At 41.5% G+C, this 15,900-nt stretch overlaps 1 protein-coding gene across 3 annotated transcripts in view; it reads left to right on the top strand.

Moving 5' to 3' along the window:
• The first annotated feature begins 1,458 nt into the window (after positions 1-1,458).
• LOC124787351 (methionine synthase reductase-like) overlaps positions 1,459-15,900 on the top strand; it is a 90,498-nt gene continuing 76,056 nt past the window's right edge. The window contains exons 1-2 of one of the 3 annotated variants that reach the window (XR_007015970.1): positions 1,459-1,924; positions 8,345-8,488. Coding sequence is in view for 2 of the 3 variants with exons in the window: in XM_047254333.1 (XP_047110289.1) it covers positions 1,811-1,924; positions 8,345-8,488 (258 nt within the window). In the remaining variant the exon portion in view is untranslated. Of the gene's footprint in view, positions 1,981-8,344; positions 8,489-15,900 lie in introns of all 3 variants that reach the window. The other 2 variants (XM_047254333.1, XM_047254334.1) reach the window with 2 other exon arrangements.

The raw sequence follows: 15,900 nt of genomic DNA, 5'->3' as shown, positions 1-15,900 counted from the left end.
TGAAAGTATCCATGTTATATACCAGTTCTGCTGCAACCACTGAACAGCGTTTTACATTGCTATGACAACCAACCAGTTATCAACCAGAATGAATGGCCACCATCAAACAGTGGCCAAAAAGAAGGTGGACAACCCAGCGGCACAACATACAGCAGAACACAATATGCGAGATTTCAGTGGCTGCTTCACAACCGTGCCATCTGGATCCTCCCCACCATCACCTGCTTTTCTAAGCTGCACAGATGGGGGCTACCCTTACAGCATATCCTTCACTCCTGTAACCTCCCTGGCCTAAACCTAAGGTAACTCGCTGTCCATCCACCTCCCACCCAATAGGGTGTGTGCGCACATTTGTGTGTGGGTGTGTGTGTATGCATGTACATACACCATCCCTTTCCCATTATCCCCACCCAATATGTGTCAGCTAGTTTTGTGCTGTCATGTCATGCCCTAGTCTGTGAAATCGAGTGCTCAACCATCTGCCACCTACCCCCTCTACCCGCATCCCTAGCTAGCCTATGGACGGCTTCCCACCTTCCACGAGCTGCTAGACCTTTCCCTGCCTCTTTCCATCCCTCACCTCACACCGCCCAGCACCCCCACCTCACTCCAGTACTCATCATAGGGAAAGAGCTGGCAGACGAATGAGCACAATGTAAGGAGACAGGTGTGTGCACGTTCAGGAAAGGAAATGTTCATTTTAATGAAGCTAACGTAAGAATTCCACGCGCGTCCCTTTTTGTGAACGACTGTATGATTTGCGAGCCAAATAAATACGACAACCGTCGCTGGTGAGCACTGAGAGCCCAAAATCACGTCAACCAGCTCGTGCCATGTGCCGATGGCGCTGTCTCTCGTGAGTGGGATATCCCGTCTACGTGTAGGTGAACATTAGCTCCCTCGTCCCGTGTGTCGACGTCTTTACCGTCATTACACGCGGGTCATAACGCGAAAATAACCGAATATTAAGATTCTGTAACCACTAATGTGACGTTTCCCGGCTTTTTATTACAACAAATCGTCCCAATAACGATTCGTTCTTGAGACATTCAACACACTGATGCTTAGAAACAGCATATATTCATATGGTGTAACGTGAAACACGAAATCCATCTAATATTCCGCTGAACACGATATATGCAATTTAGTGTCTTATTTTCTGCTTGTGACGTAGGAGAGTTCTTGCTTCCCATTGGTTGTACTTTACGTGACACGTTTCCGAAATATCGCAGAACCTATGTTTTTCGTGACGAAATGGGTTCTCAACGCGAAATAGCAGGAGTGACGTCACGAAACTCGTAGGGCGCACGTCAACGTTAGCTAACTCGTTCCGTGTGCCGACGGCATTCAGCATCGCGACCGGCGGGTCGCGATACGCAAGTCAGTAATTGTAGGTGGTCTTGGTTGGTACATAGGTAACATCGATATTTTGTGGCGATCTATCGATCCTTTCGTTAACGTGAAAGTATAACTCTGAAACGAGTAGTCACAGAGTAAAATATTTGTAAATAAAGGCACGTGGCGTAACATGTCAACAATGATTTCGAATTGACAATTATTTTTAAATAGTTACATTTAAAGCAAACTATAGCCTGTTTCGTTTTTCGCGCGTGTAATTTCGCTGCATTAGACGGCATTTGCCTACATTAGTGGGACTTGGGTGGAAGATATGTGTGTCATTATCCGGACATGTGACAACACCATGATTCGTGTTTATTTAATTATTGAGAGCAGACGATAATCCCACTTGTTAATTACGCTGTACACGATTAGTTATTGTATTGTGTATTGTTTCGTTCATAGCCATACAATGACTGACATTAATATCTTAAGAACTGTTAATGACACTATTATCAATGTGAAGTTGCAACTTCCAAAAGAACCACCTGATTATCTTGGAATCGAATTTCTGGAGAATGAAATGGTCAGTGGCACATAGTACACATCAATGACATTGGCAAACGTAATTTGGTTTTCTAGGTAGCTATATACTTTTGAATATGTGTTATTAGTACAATGAATTTATAGTTTTTCTGTCACTATGTAACATTATTATCTCTTGTGTGCTCATGAAGCCTTAACTTGCCAGTTATGAATAAAAATTAAGTGATTGTTCTTGATCAAGTTTTCACTAAGTTACACGATATTTATTTAGTTATTATCCATGTTTAAGCATATAAAAGCAGTGGAAGTCCTCATTTCTATTATACGTGTAAATATTAAAAACATTAAAAATGTTCATTATGTAACCATATTTAATTATCAGCCCTTAACTCACAAGGTGGCTTTTCTATAAAAAATACCACGAGATGGGGTCTCTGGGAGTCCTATGTTTAAACCGAGATTTAAGGCAAAATGAAATTTTTAATTTATGGTATGTGACATTTATTTTTACAGTTATGTAGCCTAAGTGTTGTTTAAACGCTCCTAGTTTATTTTATTGCAATAAACAAAGCCCGCAGAATTTTACTATTCACACAAAAGAACGTAATTTTGTGTGGTTCTTTCAAATAGTACACATAAATGGACTGTTAGAGACTGAATTTTACAGTCTGAAAAATTATATAATCTCTGTAGCAAACAAATTTCCAAATAAATTTAAACTCCAGGGTTTAAATTTGCACATAAAAGTTCCACCCAATAGGTACAAAAAGAAAGTTTGTCAAATTGACATTCATTCCTGGGAACTACGTTTTTCTTATCACCACTCAGAACACATTCAGTTTTAACAGACACTTTAAGTATTTCATTGAAGAAACAGACAGATCACCACCACAACAACTTTCGTGAAGTTCTTCCTCCAGATGATACTCTTGTTCGATAACAGGACTGTGACCACAGGCTAATGTCAAATCGTCGTCTTTTTCAGTTATTTCTTCTTCCATATCACTGACACCTCCCTCAATAGACCGACTGACAATTTCATCAAAATCGGGAAAGTTAAAACTCACATTCGTGCGAACACATGTTGAGCTATAGGGTATCGTACAGAAGGAATCATGTACGTAGTTCACACCTATCAATAACGTGTGTCAACATTAAACACAGAAGCCGATAGCACAACTGACGACAAAACATCGTAGGCTTGGCAATTTAAGGAGGATACGGGGAGTATAGAAGCATTCCACCACAACTGACCTCGGAACCATTCCACCACAACTGGCCTTGGTGGTGTTCGAAAATTTTCACGCGGTCTGAGAGACCACACCTCGTGAGTTAAGGGTTAAGTTGTGAGGAGTATGTAAAATGACTCGTACCACTGCACTATGATTCATGGTGCAAATGAACAAGCACACGACTGCCAACTCCAGCAGCACGGACCAGGTCTGGTCCGAGCTGCCAGAGTTGGCGGTCATGTGTGCTGGATTGTGTGAATGAGTGGTGTGTGTTAGTCTTTTAATTCTTCCTGTCTGCAAGTTAACATGTCATCTTGATGGTAAGTAGCGATCTATGTTTTCTTATGTTGTTGATGTTCCAATGTGAAGTTTCCATTGTTTGAATATGAATGCACATTATGAGATAGGATGATAAGCGCTCTGGGGAGATCCATTAGGCAGTCATTATTACAATCTAATTTCTTTGGAGACAAACATTACATGCATACAAAGAACAAAAATTAAACGATGTCAGTATTCAAGATCATCTTTCAGATATATTTTTTTAAATTCTTCTAATGAATAAAATGTATATTTCTAAAGCCAGTTTTGTATGGTGCTTCTGAATGAATTGTCACACTGTATATCTTTGTTGGCAACACGTTAAATAATTGTAAACCCAGGTGTTTGTGACTGTCGTGGGTTTTCTTGACTATGGCAGATGGGATGTCGGTCTACTCTTATTGGGTGTGTAATGTTCATTACCATTCTGCTGCAGTTTATGGTTATGTTCATTTTCCTTTGTGTTCATCAAACATTTTATAATGCAGAGGCTAATGGCAGTTGGTATTCTTTGAAATACAACCTTCAAAACTCTTTACTTTTAACTCCAGAGAAGCATGTAATGCAGTATGGTTATTCCTTAACAAAAATTGCACCCAGTTTCTTGGCAAAGTGGTTGTTCTTACCTTTGAACTGTTGATTTGTGGATACACTCACATAGAAAATAATGATTGGAACAGTGTACATATAGATACATCTGCTTTTGTTAGCGTATTTGCTTTACAGACCTGCATATGTTCGGAAAGGGAGGGGGATTTCAAAAGGTGCCAGTGCCCTTCAGGTTATGCCAAATGCTGCGTACCCATGAATGAGGATTTAATAAATGTGAGGACTTGTGAGTGTATGTCTCCAGTCCTCTGCTACAGACTTCAGGCACATTTCTCAGAAATCCATGCATCATATTGGTGGAACATTGTATGTCACAGGAAATGGGAAGCTTGGAATGTTAGAAACCCTAATTTTTGTGTATTTCGTTTATTGCTCACTCTATTGTTGCACTCTGATTTTATCATCAGGAAAGAGCTCAATTTCTGCTTCAGTGTAATGTGGAAGGTCATTTATATATAACAAGAACAGAAATGATGAAAGCATTGTCAAGGTCTGAAACTCCATTACCAACAGTATTGTAAGATTGTCCAGCCTGTCAAAAAAAGCAAAACTTATGTACTACACTCAAAAAATAAAATGCTCCAAGAGAAGCATCACAGAATGTAGAAGTTGGAGGCTTACCCACTGTGTACAGACAGATAACTGTGGCAGATCTGATGACAGAGTACAATCCCTGTGCAGTCACAAGTTTTGCAGAGCGTAACATTTGGTGCACATGTTGACTTGACGACATTGTCAGTTGTAATTGCAGTGGGCACAGGATGAGTGAGACAGGACTGTGGATAAATGAAAACATGTCGGCTGGACAGAAAATTGTGTTTCTCATTACACCAGGTTAAAGGTGTCTGGGTACGGCACGATCGGGGTGTACAGCTGCTCAAAATGTGCACGCACCACGACACACCTGGTGGGGGTATTATTATCGCATGGGGGCACTTGTCTGGGATTCTGTGTGACTCGGTGTAGTAATTGAAGGCACTGTGACGGCTATGGACTACACAAACATTATTGCACACCACCTGCATCCCTTCATACTCAATATCTTCCCATATGGTGACTGCATCTTCCTGCAGAATAACTGTTCTCATTATGAGGCCAGAATCGTGCTACAGTGGTTTGACAAGCCTGATGCTGAACTCACAAACTGGTGTTCAGTAATTTACAAGAATTTTGTGGCCTGTGCATAGACATTTGGTGCCACAGATCTCCCAAAAGCCCACCGAGGATTTGTAGAATCCGTGCCATGTACAAATCCTGTTCTACTGCATTCTTAAGGTGCACCAAGATTTTATTAAGCAGGTGGTGATAATGCTTTGATCATCAGACTATTCTTTGCATTTTGTGTTTGCACTGTTGGCTGATGTATCTGCTGAAATTGGAGCTCACTTAAAAAAATTCTCATGAGCAATGCTTGTTATATGTGTGTAGGATGTCATTTCTTATTTATGTTGATATGTGTTTAATTGTATGAGTAAGATAAAGGGATAGTATGGGAGAGAGTTGGGGATGTTTAAAGATGGAAAGATGATTACAAAATGGTGAACAGTAAATGTAAAGGAAGTTGGGGTAGGGTGAGTGGAATAGTTATGAGGTGGAGAAGGGGGAGGCGGAGGGAAAATGCAAATCAGTAGTGCATGAGAGAGAGAGAGAGAGAGAGAGAGAGAGAGAGAGAGAGAGAGTACTTTCTTTAAAAAAATTAATTCAGTTGGTCTGATGTGATCAGTATGGTATTTGGTTTCCATTGTTTATGTGGTAATTATGCAGCTCTTTTTCTGTGTGATGCTGCTCTGTGTATCCAGAAGTTTTATTAAAGTGTAAGGATATGTCTCTGTTTACTGATTTTTCATTATGCTCATATGCTTTTCTATTGTGCTTGGCTTTTGATGTTCCTGTGTAAGTAATAGGTAAGCAAGCAAGTAATTCTGCAGTTGGACCCAGCAGATCAAATGATACCTACCGGCCACTGTTCCATCTTCTGCAGTATGCCATAATTTGGATGCAGTATTGAGGGGCATGGTGTCACTATATTACTAGCCCAGTCAGTGTCAGCTTTCCAAACCTCAGAACCTTAACTTCTCATTCAAATGGCTCCTCAGTGAGTCTCACAAGGTTGAGTGCACATTGTTCCATTCCCACCACCAAGGAAAAAATCACTGGCAGTATGTTATCTATTTTGTTTGTTAGTTTATTGTGGTAGTTGATTGTAAACAACCAAACTGATAACACAAACACAAATTACGATAAAAATGAAACAAGAAGCACAGTCCCATGAAAATGGCATACTGTAAGGTGCTTGGGCTTCATTTTCGATAACTGACTTAGTAGCTGACATGCTGAAAGAACAGTCCCTCAAAGCATATAAAACTGTGTGTTTGGTTACAAGGCATTGTTGAAAGGCCACTCTTTTGTTCTCCAGTTGTTCAGAGTTTTTATACAATCCACCATGTGTGGATATGGTAGACCATCTTACATGCAGATACTCAGTGTAATCCTCGGTGGAGGAATGAGAAAGGACTCGGAAGCATTTAGGGTCAGCTTTATTATTCTGGCTCCTTGTGCTCTGCGTGCCACTCCTCTCATTTGCAACATGTGTATGCCCTATTTACTTCGCACCACTTGATGTATAAAATGAACAGAAAGCATCTGAATACACTATTTTCTGTTCTAACACGAGTTCTGTTTGGACTAACATATTCTGAGGCTGTCCTGAAATTTCCATTGTCTTTTAAAAGTTGTCATTTTACATTTGCTGTTAGGCCATACTTGTGTGCGGTAAAGATAAAAGTGTTATGATCTTTTCACTTTAGTTTCATTTCAAACCTCCTCCGAATTAAAAAGTTGTGTTATCTGTCATTATTTGAAAGTCATTTATCAGATTTGTTGAGGTGTACAACGAAATTCTTACTTGTAAGATTAAGTATTGCAGTGTGAGTGATAGCGTTTAATTCATATTTACCTGGAAGAATGCAGAAGGTTGAAATTATCAGAATAGATAATCTGCAAAAATCAGCAAGGTCCACCAACTGAGGAGGTATCAAGAGTGGTACCCCACAGGGTTCAGTTTTGGGTCGCTTATTGTTCTTAATATACATCAGTGACATGCCACTTTATATTTACGAAGGTGCAAAGCTAATTCTTTTTGTTGATGATGCAAGTACAGTTATCACACCCAACAAACAATAATTACCTGAGGAATTTGTGAGTAATGTCTTTCAGAAAATTATTAAGTGGTTCTCTGTGAATGAACTCTCACTAAATTTTGAAAACACACAGTCTTATAGCTCTGTACAGTAAATGGCATAACACCATTGATAACTATAGACTATGAACAGAAGTCTGTTGGTAAGGAAGATTAATAGAAATTTCTGGGTGTAGCATTGATGAGAAATTGAATTAGAAGAAACACATTGATGATCTGCTGAAACATTTGAGTTCTGCTACATATGCTATCACGGTTATTGCAATTTTTGGTCATAAACATATCAACAAATTAGCCAACTATGCCCATATTCGATCACTGCTTTCATATAGCATCATATTCTGTGGTACTTCATCAGTAAGGAAAAAAGTATTCATTGTACAAAAGAGTGTAATAAGAATTATAGCTGGAGCCCACTCAAGATCACCTTGCAGACATCTATTGAAGTAACTATGGATATTCACAGTTCCTTCACAATACATATATTCACTTATGAAATTTGTTATTAATAACTCATCCCAGTTCAAAAATAATAGCAATGTGCATAAGTATAACACTAGAAGAAAGGATGATCTTCACTATTCTGAGTTAAATCTGACTTAGGCACAGAAAGGGGTGAATTACACTGCTATAAAAGTCTTTGGTCATTTACTAGATGCCATTAAAAGTCTGACAGATAGCCAACCAGCATTTAAAAATGACTTAAAAATGTTTCTGAATGGCAAGTCCTTATGCTAAAGAAATGAAATATTCAATATGAAGTAGTAACTGTTAAAAATTAACTATATTGTGCAAAGAAAACTTACGTTAAACTGACATTATTACAGAATGGTGTATTCATGATGTACGGAACAAGTAATAATGTAATATGTATCCTTCTTGCTTTCCTTGCCTGTGTTTCTGTATTAATGTTATCATATAATTCTTGCCTTGCATTTCTAGTAATTTGCTAAAATTTGTGTACTGGTTAGCATCAACCTTACTGTGGTGGCCATTAATTTACAGAGAGAAGGGGGAGGGGACACCAGCACATACACAAGATATTTTGATTGTATATTAATATTAAGGGGGTAATTTGTTATTTTGTGACTGTTTTTAGGAATTGATGAACCAGAAGATCCAAAACGCTTGTGAAATGCCATTAGCGGCGAGTCCTATCTATATGTCAAGAGTAATAGATGCCAGAGTATTGTCAACGGGTGAAGATGTTAAACAAATCATTGAGATGTCACTTGACATAAAAGTAAGTCTTAGAATCTAATTAGAAGATGCTGATATACTGTTATAGGTTTCCTATTTCAATTTATTTCCTGTCTGTTAGTGTTGTGCATCATATGTGTGAAGACCATTTGATACCTTCTGGTGCTTAAAAGATAATACCAAAACCAATATTTTTGATGAAAGCAGCTGGATGACTCTACACCTAAAATATGAATACCTTTCAGTTTCAGAAACAGCTGCAATATGAAAGTGACACTAATTCATATCTCTGCATATATACAAACAAACACAGTTTGACCGTACTACGTACAGAAGTATAGCAAAGCTGCCACTAAATTCACAGTGTCTTACTTTCACATAAAGTGAGAGAGTGCTTATATAGCAAGAGATATCACCTGCCTCACACCTCGTTGGCTTTGGTATACAACAGTTTGGGCAGGTGTAATGTAAATAACTACAATCATTAGTTGACTCCAATGGAATTACCTCACTGCTGGCTGTGGAAGATATGAAACACTGCAATACTGAAGTTTTGGGAACTAGACATATCCACAGCAAAACATAAGTTTCTTCTTCACTTCAGAATAAATTTTTATAACCTCTGAAGTAGAATACTGATGAGCCCTGTGTAATATGAAAGAGTTCTCTTCCTTTTCTGTGTCTGTTGCATCTGACTGCAATCATAAAACAAACTATGGTTGCATATGTCATTTGAGTACTACTGATATTTCAACTTTCAGTAGACACAATTAGTATTCAGTTTCCTGTAACTAAAAAAAACCTAGTAGTTAGTTATTCAAAGAATAATTGTGAATTTTGCTGGGCACAGTGTGAAACACCTTGGTACATATTGGAAAAGTTATGTCCCCAATGATAATTATAATACAAAATAGGATAATAAATGTGTGCATAATTGATAGAGCAATCTTAGATTACTATCTTGTGATATTCAGTTCGAAGGTGTTTATTGGTGATGGCTGCCAAACTTTAAAAACGATCACTCTTTCCAGCAGCATTTGATCGAGGCTGCTTGCCATCCGGTGTCATATTGCACTGCAATGTGTTGGGAGCATCATGTTAATGTAGAGCAGCCTCGATATTCAGCTTTCTCGGCTGAGGAGAGCTCCAAAAGAAGTTCTGTGGGTGCCGCAAAAAGCAAATTGTTGCGTGTTGTTTTCGCAATACCAGCAAAATGTCGTGTTCTGCGCCGCACAGCATGGGAAAGAAGAATGCGCAGAAGAAACGTGCTGCCACAAGGGGGCCTTCGGTTGTGCAACTCACTGAGTCTGCCGACCGAGCGAGGAAGACCTTAGAAGACGAGTCTGAGCCTGCTCCTCCTTTGTTCGTCAAGTGCAGAGGCGGGTGGACAGCGCTGTTCGACTTGATGATGAATTGTGCCAAAAACTGGGTGGTCTACGAGTCTGTCAACACAGACTCGCTGATCTGCATTCTGGCAGCAAACCTAGCCAACCACAGGGTGATCAGGAGCGCTGTGGCTGCCCGTATCGTCGACGCGCCGCCTTCGTGTGAGAAGGCACCTTCCGATGGAAGGAAGAAGACGACCGGTGCTGCGATGAAACAGTGGTCTGGGGAGGGATGCTGTGAGCTGGGTTGGATAACGCAACTGCGAGGTTGCACAACCGGACGAACAAGAAGAGGGTGCCACTCTGTGCTGCGACTGTGCAAATGGCCGATGGCGAGAGCAACTTCTTCGGCTTGCGGAAGCTGCTGGGCTTCCCGGTTACCACAGAGGCTCTCCCAACCGTCACGGACCCCCAGCCACAGTGCTTCGAGTGCCAGGGCGAGGGCCACATTGCGAAGTACTGTTGCAACGCGGCGCAGTGCGTCAAGTGCTCTGGCAAGCACGACAGCTGCCCCTGCAACCTCAGCAAAGAAGCTTTGCCTACTTGCTCCCCGTGTTGCGGCCCGCACGGCTGCTCGGCTTTTTCGAGCCACAGTCACGCCGAAGGTGGCGAGGCGGCCGCAGCCGTACGGACGCAGGACACAGCGGAAGAGACGATGACGTCGACAGCGGGCGCAGCTGAGGATAGCAGAGAAGCAGCTCCCCCCGCTGAGACCAGGTACGACCGCCCGGAGGAGGTCGGTCGGGATGCAGATAGCGCCCCTGAGAAGAGCAGCGGCGTCGACATCAGCACCACCGTGGAGAAAGCCACAGCAGGCCTCAAAGCTGTCGTGGCGGCAGAGAGGGCTGCCTTCACAGCCGCCTTGGCTGCTGAGAAGGAAGGGGCCTCGCCCGAGGCCTGCGTTCAGCGGAAGGGGTTCAAACCCCTGTAAATGCTCCTGCAGATTCGCAGAAGGGCGTTCGGGTACCTGCCCCGCCGGCAACCCCAGCAACTCTGCAGGGAAGGGTGCAGAGAAGACAACCGCCACGCCAACGGTATCGGCAGCAACGTCGACCGCCGTGGGGGCAGCCTCTGCAAGAGACCGAGAAGTCAAAAGGGGCAGCCTACATAGCGCATGTGTGAGAGAACGGCCTGCAGCTCTCCAATGATACTGCAGTGCAGTACGCCGAGCGAGCAGAGCTGCTCGAGGACCAGCTGCGGCAGAACTGTGCCACGCCGACCAACAGCGAGCTGCCGCCATTCAGCACCAGCCTGATGGAGCTGTGCCAAGTCACTGAAGACATGGCACAGAAGAGAGCGTAAGGCAACGCACTGCATTGCAAATGGTTAACCTTAACGAGATGTATGCAAACATCGCAGTACAAACATCCTGCGACATCTCACTTTAGTGACAACCAACCCTTATGCGCAGATGGTAGTAGACCTTTAGAGTTGGCCATCGTGATGGTGTGGGCATGAAGGGGCTCCACCTAATAAGAAAAAGGCAGCCCTGTTCCCAGTGGCCCACAGCACTTTTGTGGGTATGTGTGTGGCAAGCATTGGGAAGCCCATTCCAGTACTCCTTCCTTTCCTATGGTGCAGTCCTATTCTCTGACTACACTTTCTCTCTGACATGTCCTATAGAACAGCTTTCATGTTGACAGCCTGGCTTTCCTCTTGGAAACTGAGCAAGGTTGCTTATGTTTACTTTTTTTCCCATCTTTCCCACACTTTTTCAGGAAATATATTTTGGTACCCAGAAGGGATTTGATCTCCATTCCCCCCCTTCCTCCCCTCCCACTCGCCCCCCCTCCCTCCCGCCCCACTCAGCCCCCCCCCCGCCGCCCCCCAAGGTTTTGCAGTGGTGTGGTGTGGGCTGTGCGAGAGCGAGAGAGGTCAACCCATCGCAGCACACATTCCACCCACTGTGCAATTCTGTGTGGAGCATCTCTTGTGTGAGTGGTTGAATTAGGCTCCCATAGCCTAACACTGTAGCCATTGCATTCCGGGGGGGGGGGGGGGGGGGGGATAGTTGTCAGGTCTACATTTCAGATTTCAGTTGAAGCAAACCCCCCGCCCCCTCTCCTCCCAACAACGTAGGGAATCTGCTGTCAGGCCAGACCTGCAACATTTGATGCGTGCTGAGAAGTACGTGCCTGTCAGATCTGGAGAATGGGGACTCCAGGCAGTGGTCACTGTGGCCGTTTTGCACACAGGGGGGAGAGTTTCTTGCCAAAGTGTTTGGCACTGCAGTAAACAATCCGCAACAGACTTTCGCACATCACGAGCCGCAAGTCCCCGGTGATCTCACTGAACACGATGAAATTGTTCGGTGTAGAAATGTATGACCTGAAGGCATGCCCTTCCCTGGCTGTGGAACGGGCGGGGAATAATTTCAACAGAAACGTGAGAAATACTCCTGTCAGAACCTAGTTTGTACTTGAACTATTGACGAGTCCTAAGTACAAAATCATCGATCTTCACCGAATGTATTGAAGAAAAAATTGAGGAAGTAGCATCCGTTGGCAAAATACTGAGAGGGTACAGCTCTCAACGGAACTTCGGAGAGTTATAAAATGCAGACGCGACGTGCACGTTGCATGTTTACATGAGAGTGGGCACCACTGATCTAGCTTGGCTGGTTGAAAACTAAAGAAGCTCTAGTTTTGATGGGGCTGTGGGCAGAAGAGCCAGTAGGCAGCACTGATAGACATGTCTGAAACAGGGTCATTGGGGGGCACAGTCAGTATGAGAAACGTGTGTCCTGGCTCTCAGCTGAAGTCTGCGACTGCCCCTGGTGATGTCACAGCCCAACTGCTGTACACGGCCTCAAGCACAGTGGCATTAGCAGTTCACGGTGCCATTGCCAGTTGGAAGTTTCGGTGCAAATGTGTAAACAGTCATAAATTATATATCTCGAGCGGATTACATAACAGGTGTAAAGAACTGAGAAAGGGGAATTGAAATTATAACCACTTTCAGCAATATTGGTGAAACTTAGCTCAAAGCCAGTTACTTAAAAAGTTTGCTTTATTTTCAAGCATTTGTGCAATGTGCAATAGTTGAACTTCATCTGATGTCGAAAATACTATTTTTACATCGTGTGGACAAACAAAGCAAACACTCAAAAATTTGAAAAGAAAACGCACACCACTCTGCTTGCATTTGGAAAATTTAAGTAACTTACATTAATTGTTGGTTACAAGGTGGATGTTCATTATTTTAGAATAATTGTTCATGAACATCTTTCCCAGAAAGTGACATGTCTTTGAAATAATTTTTTTTTTCGTGTCTTTACCACAAGTCTATGTCTTTGAAAAGTGATAACAGTCATCTGTAATTTTTAGAAGTTGTTTGAGCACTTCTCTGTGATTTATGCTGCTTAGAAACAATACTTTTAAAAGAAAGTGTCTGAAAACAATTGTTATCCTTCAACAATAATTTGAAACATAAAATCAGATGGTTGCTCCAAGGCATCTCGGCACAGGTTAAGTATAAATTAACCCCACTGTTAATGGTGCTTGCGGTGAACACATCAGCACTAACAATAATTGCTTTGCATTTATTGCATTTTCTCATTGTTTGTCCTATAATTTACAGTGCAGCCCGGTAGACAACAAGTATGCAAGTACTCATGATTAAGGAAAGATTATTTGTGTTTACCTCTTATCTCCATCAGTTTGTGGACTGCTCCCTAATATGAAGACACACATATGTAAAACAAATTCATCTCAAGAAAAGCTTGCATAAAGGCGATGGTCCTCACATTATTGCTGAAAGCTTCCAGACTGCATGAATCCTGGGCTGGAAGCATAGGAATTACCCCATGGCTCTGCACTCAGTTCGTAGCATCACATGGACTATCTTCCCTTGTTACATGCTCTATATACCGTAGGCTACTCATAAGGCCTGTCAGTTTCTTTTTAGAGTGTAAAACCTGTGAAACTGACACATGGTAACATGGACCACACATTTGTCTGTAGCAACCAAACCCACTCTCTTGAGGATCTATCTCAAATTTACCTAAAAACAAATATTTGCAGCCCTCAACAATGATGAGAAGGTATTCAGTTAAATACAAATACTAATATACAAAGTCGAATGTTTTTTACATCTAGATGGTGTCTATAGGCAATAGAGTGATTTTATATATAGACAATTGAGAGACATTTCATGTCTTGTAGACAAGCTATTGCAACAAAATCTCAGAACTTTTGAATCTGATTTGAAATGGGAGACATGAGACAATTCGTAGACAATGTGTGGACGTGTTGGTAGACATGGCCTCCAGCTATTCTCTCGGAATCTGGAAAATGCTTAGTCGCTTCTTTATTATTTTTGTTTTTCGTGTGGTTAAGCATCGCTTATCAAGATGTGGCCAACAGTGAAAGTGTTGCAGGTGACTCAAGAATTTCATGTGGCATCATATTTATGGAAAGTTAATAATTCCGACTATAAAAATCAGAACTAGGAGAAGCTGGTTATCGAAGAGCTGGTCTAAATATTGAGTATCTATGATGGAAAATCCAGGATGGAATGTAACAATATTAAAAAAAGTGTAGTTGTTACTCGCCGTATAGCAGAGATACTGAGTCACAGGTAGGCACTACAAAAAGATTGTCACATTTCAAAACTAGAGTTTTTTGTTTTGTTTTACGGACTACTGATTTTTAAATAAAATTTCATCCACAGAATAGGAAGAGTTGTGTGGGATAAATGATTTCAAGTTAGATTTAAATGTTATTTTCTTACCTGTCAGATATTCTGTGGTATTGGGCAAATGGTCAAAACTTTTTGCTCTGAGCCACTGCCAACTTCAGTAACGGGTAACAAATGTCATTTTGTCCTCTAATGGTGTAGGTATGGACATGACTATTCTTCTCAAATGGTGATGAATCATTTATGATGAATTTCGTTACAGAATATAAGTATTGTGATGGTTCAGTTAAAATACCTAGCTTCTTCAAAAGACACCTACATGACGATTGCAGGAACACCACACATTATTCTTACTGCTGAATTTTGTGTGATCAATACTTTCTTTCCTAGTGATGAGCTACCCAAGAAAATTATTCCGTAGCACATGTTGAGTGGAAATATTCAAAATATGTCAGTAGATTGATATGATTGTTTCCAAGAGTAGCAATTATATGAAGAGAAAAAGTAGCGAAGCTTAATCATTTGATCTGCTCAGTAATGTGCTTCTTCCATCTTTCTTCATCGGTATGTACAGTTAAATATTTGGAGCATTCTACTCTGTTTATTGACACTGCCTTAAAATTTGATATCCAGTTTTGGTATCTATGTCTGACATAATTTAATACATCCAAAATCTACCCCCACCTCCAAGTGTTTTGCAAGTATACCTCCCCCTTTTGTAATTTTTGAGTTGTGTATTCTCTGTTATTACTTGACATTTATTGTTGAACTCAATTAGTCTTTCTCTTCTCTTATTCCTAATGTTGATCCCATATTGACACATAACTGCTCATCATGACAGCACATGCTAAAGGGGCAAAATAAAACTGGCCCAGAAAATATTTATAAGGCTGACACAGAATTGAGACTTAACGATAGGTGGTGATCGCTGTCTGCGTGGATCAACTCACAGAAGATGAATGGTTGAATGGATGTTTCCAGCAAGGTGGGTTAACAACACACACCACCTGAACAACCTTGTGCCGAGTGTGTGAGGTGTGAGGTGAGGAGAGGACAGTCAGCAGATACAGTGCTATCTCCTGGCCACATTAATTACCTGTTCTCTCTCCCTGTGATTTTCAACTGTGGGCCAAATTATACTCAAATAATCCTCACACACTGGAAGAGGTACAGCAGAACATTTAAAACACTATTGCCACTATCACTCTGGAAGAGCTGCTGTACATATCTCGCAGCTTGATAAATTAAGTGTAGCAATCATCAACATCAGTAGTGGCCATTTCCACCGTCTCCTGAGATATTCTATAACAAGGGTCAATCCTACATCAGTCATGCTGTAGATATTTTGTGGTCCAGTTTGAAGATGTCCACCGGATGTAACTGAACTGTTATTTTCATTTGTTTGCTGTTCATTCTAAAGAGAATAATCCTG

The sequence above is a fragment of the Schistocerca piceifrons genome, chromosome 1 (genome assembly GCF_021461385.2).
Source record: "Schistocerca piceifrons isolate TAMUIC-IGC-003096 chromosome 1, iqSchPice1.1, whole genome shotgun sequence".
NCBI classification, from domain to species: domain Eukaryota; kingdom Metazoa; phylum Arthropoda; class Insecta; order Orthoptera; family Acrididae; genus Schistocerca; species Schistocerca piceifrons.
The sequence above is the reverse complement of the archived record's forward strand: the minus strand, read 5'-3'. Positions and strand labels throughout refer to the sequence as shown.